At 45.2% G+C, this 9,436-nt stretch overlaps 1 protein-coding gene across 1 annotated transcript in view; it reads right to left on the reverse strand.

The window, feature by feature from the left end:
• Positions 1-4,558: 4,558 nt before the first annotated feature.
• Positions 4,559-9,436, reverse strand: part of BORCS5 (BLOC-1 related complex subunit 5) — a 77,695-nt gene continuing 72,817 nt past the window's right edge. Inside the window, exon 4 of the mRNA XM_005866812.2 lies at positions 4,559-5,250. Within this exon, the coding sequence (XP_005866874.1) occupies positions 5,020-5,250 (231 nt within the window). The 3' untranslated portion in view covers positions 4,559-5,019. The remainder of the gene's footprint in view (positions 5,251-9,436) is intronic.

Here is a 9,436-nt window from a genome sequence, read left to right on the forward strand (position 1 = left end):
GATTGGAGAGGGTGCAGGCTGGGCTGAGGGACACCCCCCGCCCCTGCATGATTTTTGTGCACCGGGCCTCTAGTTTGTTATAAATGAGTGAATGATGACATCTCCTTCGGAGCACTATGTAATGAAAGTGTAGGGGAAAGAAAAATAAAATTACTTTTCTCATGATTAAAAAAAAATCTTACACCTAAAAAGTCCACAAGAAGAAAATTTTTACTTCATAATCTTTAGTATCAACATTTGAAATCATTTCCTACTGAATACTATATATCTGGGTTTAGCTGAGGTATAAACAAATTGGGAAAGAATACAGTGTTTCCTCACAACCCTCAACTTCTGAAGATTCCTGGTTTTGCTTTGGGAGTAAGGGAAATACCAAAGCTAAGTAAATTTCACAAATCACAGAACCAGTGGCATATGTCAGTCCCCCAGGGCCTCTGGTTTATGTAACCTTGGAAACAGCATGGTTGTAATACCTATAATGTACCTTTTACATACGTCAGAGAGAAAGCAAAGAAATACCTAGAGAATACTTTACAAAAAAATAAACAAAACCCCCCACTTCATTCCCTGAGTGCACTAATATACCTCAGGGTATATATGAAGTCCTCAAAACTCATTTCATCAAATATTTATCCTGGCAGAGAATACAATCAAGTTACTAATGAGAAAACTCTGAAGGAAACAGACATGAAATCTACATAAAGGCTCTCGTGAAATCTACATTATCACTTGATCTTAACCCCACAACTCATTTGTTGTAAATTTTTATGCACATAACAAGGAGTGAAGGCCACCTGCTTCAACTAGTCAAACAAGGAGACTGCATGTTAGGGGCCTGTTTGATGGTGTTCATAAATACAGATGAATCAACTGAGAAAAGAAGGGAGCCACTGGACCCTAATTTACAATTAACAAAAAGAATGAAAGAAGCTTTGTTCCCTTGGGAACTCAGAATGTAAAGTCACTACACCAAGACCTAAGGCCACTGCTCAGAGACGACAGGTCAAGACGGTCCTCATCGTTGCTAAAGAGTAAAGTGTCAGAGTTGTAGACTTGAAATCTTAGAGTTGGAAGGGGCTTGAGAGCCCAGTGTATGCGGTAGGGAGGTGGAAATTGAGGCTCAGGGAGATTTAAATGACTTACTGGAGATCAAGACTAGACACTTCCAGCCAGGGCTCTTCCACAACTCCACTGCCCCCTCACTCCTGAAACATCCAAAGGCCAGGTAGGTCATCGAGTATTAACCAGCAGGCATCAAGCATACCTGTTACTTGAAATAACAAATCACCCAGATTCCCGGAATCCAGTGGAAAAAGTAAAATATTGAGTAGAGAAAGCACAGGTAACACCAAGTTATCAGAGAACCACTAGGAATGAGCAGAATAGGGAGGGCTGTTACAGGAACTGACCTTAAGCAGTTAGTTACAGCAGCTGGTAGAAATCTCAGTTCAGCTGTTTTTTCTTGGCCTGAAGTCGCCGGGCAGGTGGCCGGGCGAGAAGCTGGATGTGCAGCGGGGAGAGCCAGTACAACTGAAGCCTGCAAGCAACACCGTGGACCCAACATCCATCTCACCAGAACCCAGCTGGCCTCTCCTCGGAGCCTGCGTCCTCCCTGCTGCAGATGACCTGAAGGAGCCAGTCACACCTGGCCTGCGATTTGGCAGAGCAGCAGGCCAAGTTCCGAGGAGCTGGGGAGCTGGAGAAGCTCTGGGCCCAGCTGCTGTCCACCGGACCCATGAAATGTGCATGAGATGCAACATGGCCCGACCCACGGCAACTCCCAGCACTGAGCCTGGGCCTGGCATTGTTTCCCTAACAAGTGACACGCACACTCCTCTTGTGGCCAAACCTAACTGGAGCCCTAGCCGGTTTGGCTCAGTGGATAGAGCGTCGGCCTGCGGACTGAGGGGTCCCAGGTTCGATTCCGGTCACAGAACCAGTGGCATATGTCAGTCCCCTAGGGCATGTACCTTGGTTGCGGGCACATCCCCAGTGGGGAGTGTGCAAGAGGCAGCTGATCGATGTTTCTCTCTCATTGATGTTTTTAACTCTCTATCCCTCTCCCTTCCTCTCTGTAAAAAATCAATAAAATATATTAAAAAACAAACAAACAACAACAACAAAAAAACCTAACTGGAAATAAACAGGGAAGGGAATTCTGGGTAACACAGTACAGACAGTCCTCGGGTTACAACGGACTCAACGTACGTCGTTTTGTGGTTACATCGCCATTTCCATTTATATATATTAAAAAAAAAAGTTCTGTCATTTCAACATATGTACATATGTGCTTTATGTTTTTTATTATTTACCACAGGTAAAGGTCCGGAATTGTTATCTTTCTTTTAATTTTTTTACTGTTTCACTTCATTACTGCTGTGTATGTGCTCCATGTGAGTGACGTAGGTGCTTATGTAGGGTTCTGAATTACGGCACAAGTCACGTTACGTTGTGCCGTAGGAACGGATCTCCGACGTAACCTGAGGACCTACTGTATAAGTTAGCCAAGGGGACAATATTGTGAAACTACCACACACCATAAATATCGAATTAACTCGTATTCTTTAAAAATACATTGTTCTCCTCTGCTGCTCTCCAATAAGTATCTATTCAGGACTGTACTCTAAGTTAACGCCATGTTTTGTCTAATTCATTTTACTATGAAGTAAGTGCAGTGAGGGTGATGGCACCTGAGCTCTTTATCCAGCCCTGTAGACAACAAGCCCTTCCTTCTCTGAAAGCTACAGCATGTCCTTGTGTTCGGAGCTGGGTTCTGTATTCAACAGGAACTCAAAAGAGGACAATGATGGTGATGGCTTTAAAATGCCACTAACTGTCAGTCCAGGTGAAGGGAATATGAGTGTTCCTTGTATTATAATTTTCCACTTTTCTGCCAGTTTAGAGATTTAAAAAATGAAGTTAGAAAAAAAACTAGTAATGAGAGTAGGTGGGACCTAGTATAGCCGTGTTAAAATGTATTGTGAAATTATAATATTAATATAAAAAACAGCATGAAAGAGTATGCAGAGAAAGATCAATAGGCCAGGTAGGGCAACGAGTATTAACCAGCTGACAGTAAGTGGCATTTTAAAGCCATCACCAGCATTGTCTTTTTTTTGAGTTCCTGTTGAAGACAGAACCCAGCTCCAAACACAAGGACATGCTGTAGGTTTGGGATGATTAGAATAAGTTTAGTATGTGAAAGAAGGGAGTGCTGCCCATCAATGAAGGGAAGATACGTTATTCAGTCATTAAGATCTGACCACCCAAAAGGCATTATGATGATGAGCTTCTTTCACCAGTGTGGCCCCAGCGAGGTAAGCGCATAGCTCCCCGCTCCCAGCTCACTGCTTCGTGTTCCTCCACGGTTCCCTCAGACCACTCCATCTCCTCAGGCTGACGTCTCCACCCACCTGACCAGTGCCCAGGAAGGCAGAAATGGGTGCTGGGGTCATCCTGGGAAATAGGTAGATGCAACCTGGCCTCTTCTCTGGGCTCTGGTTTCCAACTTGTCTTCCTGACTCAGAGGGAATGAACAATTTTGATATTATTTTGGTCCTTAGAAAATCCTAGAAACTGTTGGTGTTTTCCTATGTCTGAGTTTTTAAAAATTATTTTTTTTCCCATGTAGCTTAGAATATTCCTGTTTCTTCTGTCATTCAGAATATAGTCCTGAATACTGTCCATTCTGGACTATATTGTACTCCATTGATCTTTCTCTGTTTCAAGCTCTTTATGTCCTACAGTTTATTCTGGGTTCTATGGACCTTGCAAGATAGTACCTCATTACAATCCAAGATTTAAAAAACTGTAAACTCCAAGAAGCGGGTAAAGTTTGCCTGGGATATGCTAAGTTAAGTGAGATCAACGTTCATCTTATAAACATACCGAAGGCTGTTTCTGACATTGAAGAAACCCCTCAGGCTTGGAGGAGTAAAGGGAGCACGGTGAGTCCTGTACGACATCCTGGCCCAGGGCTTCCCTTCCTCCCCATCTCTGACTCTTCCCCTGCCTGGACCTGTTCCCATACCCCATTCCTTTGCTTCTTCAGTTTTTCTTCCAAAGTACTGCACGAAGTAGCTCTGGTTACTCAAATTGCTTCATTTCCTAAACTCTCAGAAATAAGCATCATTCTGAGTTTACTGTCTTCAGAAAAGAAGAGTAGGGACGCTGTGGCCATTTCCATCTCCCCGGCACAGGGTCTGGCACATCCGATGGCGCCATGAACGCCTGCTGAGTGAGTGCTGCCGGGTGTCCAATCAAAGCCGGCTGCGCCACACGTCTGCCAGGCCAGTGAAACAGATGCTGGCTAGAACCTTGTTACACAAATGGGCGTCCTGCAGTGTCGATGTAACAAAGAGAAACTGAGCTGTGCATCAGGAACCCAGTTGTCAGTGGGAGATGAGCCGATGAGCGTGTAGAAAGGGAGTTGCCAGTTTCCGATGACAACACACCATAAGCTGGCACACACCAACACTGTTTCACTGGGGCAGGAAGAGGGCGCCCACAGAAAGGCCTGTGGGGTGGAAATGGGGTAGGAACAGTAACAACACACAGGCCCGGATTAAATTAGTTCTTTATGTTTACAACCCATAACCCAGAGCCTTGACAACATTTCATGGAGGCATCAAGGACAGAGCTCCTTAACATATTCCTCCCCTTCGCTCCACATCTTCACCCCACAAGCCAGACTAAATAATATACACTCTCAATTTAAAAAAGCTAAACAAAATAAAAATAACTCCCAATGCAGAGTTCTGGAAAGAATTCCTAATAAAACCGTTCAGACTTCAGGTACCACTGAGAATTAGTTTGGTTCATTTTGCAAAGGAAACTGCATCAAGGAGAGGGGGAGGTAGGGCAACATGAGGTCTTCAGGCCAGCGGGCTGCCTCACAGCCCCTTCCACCAGCTCCGGGCCTGGTCACAGCATCCGACTTTGGTTCCAAATGTCCTCAGGGTACTGGTGGCGCCAGGCGCTGTCCCCAGGGAACACCTCCTGGCCGGAGGGGAGAAGCCCCTACAGCTTGAGCTCTCGGTCCGGCTTCATGCTGAAGGGCTCCAGCCGCTCGCCCTCGGGCAGCATGCTGTTGAGCCTCTCCATCAGGGGCACGGTCTGGTCTATGCCCATCTGGATGCGGCGGAGGATGGCGGACATTTCGTTGACTTTCTGGATCTGCTCCGCGTATTTGGCATACCTTTTCTGGCGCTCTTGCATGAAGCTAAAGAGAGTTTCTACAGAAAGGTCCATCTGTAGAAGGAAAGGAAGTGAAATGCATTAATCTAGTTCAAGTCCTCTCTGGAGCGTCCGGTGGTCAGCGCTCCATGGAGGCACAGAGTCCCTCGGGTCAGGTGGGAGCCGGCTAGCTTTAGGGGAAGCAAGCGCTGGGGGATTGAAAAACCTTCATGAAAAAAAAACTTTATCAACTGCAGCCCTAGAGCCATCATTAGAGGGAGACCAAGAGATGACTGTCTCGGCTCTGTGTTTGGGAACGTGAGCCATTTATACCTCGTTGAGACCCTGGGATTTCTGTCTCGGTCTCTCTACATGAAAGAATCCTGGGCTCAGAAATCTGACAGAACAGGGTCTGAAGCTGGCTCTGCCATGTGGGTTGATAATAACTATGCTTTCTAGCTCAAGGCCTTCATCTGCAAGCAATGGAACAAATTCAGGCCTGGAGGTTGCTGTGAGGGTGAAATAACACCTGCAAACACATGTCGCACAGGACTCGAGGGGCACGGAGGTGCTTTAAACCTCACTCTTCATTCTCCCTCTCTTCCCTGGTGGCTTTCCCTGCCAGGACCAAAATGCCACCCACGGCTCAAGTCCATGCCCTACGAGGCAAACGGTGAGGAGCGCTTCGTGTATCCTCTCCCCCAGTTAAACTCGAGGCTCCAGCTCCCCTTCTGTGACCTCTTTTCTTCCTCTCGTGAAGTTCTTTGGAACCTACCATCTGGATAAAGTAGGGGCAGGGAACCTCTAGCATGTCCGTGCCTGTACCCCCTCCTCTGAGTAGACCCCCACATCCACTCCCTCCCAGTTTCCTCCCCTGACCAGTGAAGAAACAAATTATCAAAGACTCACATTGCTATCCCAGAGTTCAAGTGCTACCGCTGCCCATCTCATCTATCCCAGGAGCACGCCCCTTCCCAACCACAATCGTGCCAAGTGCTGGCATTCCATCAGGCTACCTCAGAGCCTCTGCAAATGTGTGACCAAAACAAAACTAACTAACTAACTAACTAACTAACTAACTAACTAACTAACATCGAAGAGACCAAAGCTAACTCCAACAAAAAAGAACCAGTTCTGTTTTTACACTGTGGACAGAGGGATGGTATTAGAACTCAGTGCTTGATTTCTGGGTTGGTTCCTCCCTCGTTCTCTAATGCCTAGGGGACAAAAAGACAGCTAGCGGGAGGGGGTGCAAGGAGAAAACAAAAACCATCTGAGTGGGAAACTCCAAATAATGTGGAAACGGCTTATACTTTCAGAGGGTTTTGTGCAACCCCATTCAGTCACTCAGCACTCTGGAGGTAGTGAGCAGGTAAATTATTGCCTTTCCAGGGCGGCGATTCAATCCAGCACCTAGACACACTCCACTTCTGAGAGGCAGCGGGAGATGGGGAGCCAGTTGGAATCCTCATAGGAACCAGCACGGTCCTGGGATCACATTTCACTTGACAGGGGCATCCCATCCCCCAACCCCCAACGCAAGAGAGTAGACAGGCACATGAGGAGTTCATCATGTCTAAGGCCCTTGGCAATCAGCCCATTCCCCCTGATATTTACTTGATCAGACAGTCTTTACAACCATCATAGCAAGGTGTTTGCTCAATAGTAATGTGTAGTACGTCCCTACACATTTCCGCATCCAGCTGGGGCCCATGTTTAATGTAGCCACTGCTTTAGTTCAAAGCCACATCATGTTTCATGCTTAGGTAAGAATACATCACTCAAGCATGCTATTCTTACATGCTTACAGTTTGGCTTTCAAGAGCCAATTGCATAACAGTCCATGAAAGAAAAAAACAACTTAAGGTTGAATGACATCCAAGGTCTCAGAACGACAGAACCAAGCCCAGAACTCACATCTCCTGTCCAGCATCTTCCTTTTACACGTATTTCCCAAGCAAGAGAGTGCCCCACTAGTGTACATGAGATTGTAGTTGGTACGTGAAATTTCAGTTGGTACATGCTTGGCATTGAACAATGTCAAAGTACATGAAAAAGTCATTGCCTTTTAAATCCTTTCCCATTCTTTCTGATTGCTACAAGAAAGTCTCAATTTGGTGCAAGTAAGACTTTAATACCTGGAAAAGTAGAGTAAAATTGGTGATACCTATTTCTCATGTCCTCTTCTCTCTTGAGGCAACACTGTTCCTGATCCCTATTCCCTGTCCCTATCTTTGTATGGCTGATGAACCCCAGTACAGACTTATTCTAGCACATCTGACGTGACTTTAGGCAGTAAAGTCACTAATGCAATTCTGGATCTTACCATTGTGACAATCTGGGACTTACCCTAACTCGCCTTTCCTATTTCTACTTTTGGAACAAAGATTCTAGAAGCATAAACAGACATGTGTTGAGTACTACAGGGTGAACATGCAAGGTCATAGGGATATAGATACTGAGAACCAAAACTATTCACACCCACACAGCTTACTGTGTACATTAATATGACGTTTCTTTTCCACTGTCTTTGTTAACATAACTTTACTATTCCAGGAAACTCAGGCCCAGAAAGAGAAATGTTGCAAATAAGTTTGTTACAGGAACTTCCAGAAACATCATTTAAATGTTAAAAAAAAAAAAAAAAAGATTTTCCAACACAGAGAATGCCTTGTTTATTCTCCACAACCCTTGCCTTGAAAACCTTGCTTTGCTGTGACTAAGTTCTAGTCAGTGGATGTATATGTGGAAGTTGCCCGTGGCAGCTGTTAGCTTGCACACTCTTTGCTCTCCTCCCCCTCCTCCCCCTCCTCCCCCTCCTCCTCACTTCCTTCACTCTGCTGTTGCCGGAATGTGGATGCAGCCCCATTAGATCACAAGAATAACTAAGGTCGCATCACTGGTTTGGCAGAGCAGAGAGCTAGAGAAGTCTGGGTCCATGAGGACTTTTGTGGCTGAGAGTAGTACCAGGCATGGGAGAGAAGCATACACTTCCATTCTATATAAGCCACTGTAATTTCGGGTCTCTGTAACAGCAGCTGAATTTAATCTTTAACTGATAGACATAAATGAGGTAAAGTCCCTGGCCTCAAGGAACCAAATATTTACTCTCAAACTCATAATTAAAACCTTGTCCTACATATTCATATGTTTTTGTGTGTGTGTGTGTGTGTTTTGTGGCAGTACATTTCAAAGGACAGGTGAAAAAGGAGGTGAGATTACTTGTGGGTATATCTGTGGGCTTTACCAAAACATTAGATTTCTGCAGAATGTGCTCAAATTTGTTCCCTATATAGATGGGGCAGCCTATTTGCCCACCTGGTCAGTCCACTGCTGGATATGGATCCAAAATATCAGCAAATCAAATCCAGCAGTATACGAAAGGGTACTGCATCCTAACCAAGTGAGGCTTATCTCAAGGATGCATGCTTTTACAGCATCTGGCAGTCAAAGTAATCTGACATTTCAACAGAATAAAGATTAAAAATCATAATCATTTCAATAGATGCAAAAAAAGCATTCAACAAATTCAATTATTAAAAATTTCAGCAAACTAGAAACAGGACAACAGTCCTCAATTGATAAAGGGTATCTATGGAAAAGCTACCGTTAGTGGTGAAAGACACTTTCCCCCCTAAGATCAGGAACAAGGATGCTCACTCTCATCACTTCTATTCAACATGGTACTAGAGGTAAGAAATTTCAAAAATAAGGGCAGAAAAAAGGCTGACATTTTGAGGTATCCAAATAGACACACTGTATCTCTGTTGTTATGACTCATCTCTATTACACCATCTTCAAGGCTTTCACAGTCACTCAGATGACAGTTCACCACTGTGTGTTTTTGCTGACAAGTTTTATTTGTGTCCTGAATTTCTGCTACTGAAAAATCTAACCACAGAGTCACATTACTCATCCCAAAGTTTCCTGACAGAAACACTTCACACTACCTAATAACTGAAATCACTACTTGCCTACAAGTCCTTCCTTGTGTTTTTATGTTCAGCCATGACAATGAGTAACTATTACCACTGTCGGGTGTTACCCAACATGGTACAATATAAATATACTAGAGGCCCGGTGCACAAAAATTTGCTCAGAGCACCGATTGGGGAGTTGGGGCGCCGCCCCGTCATGCACAGAGCAGGGCGGATCGGGAGGTTGCGATGCCACCCTCAGTCACGACGCTGGTAGGGCCGATTGGGGGGTTGGGGCACCGCCCCCTGTCACACTCAAGGCAGGGTCGATGGGGAGGTTGCGG

The sequence above is a fragment of the Myotis brandtii genome, unplaced genomic scaffold (assembly GCF_000412655.1).
Source record: "Myotis brandtii unplaced genomic scaffold, ASM41265v1 scaffold237, whole genome shotgun sequence".
NCBI lineage: Eukaryota > Metazoa > Chordata > Mammalia > Chiroptera > Vespertilionidae > Myotis > Myotis brandtii.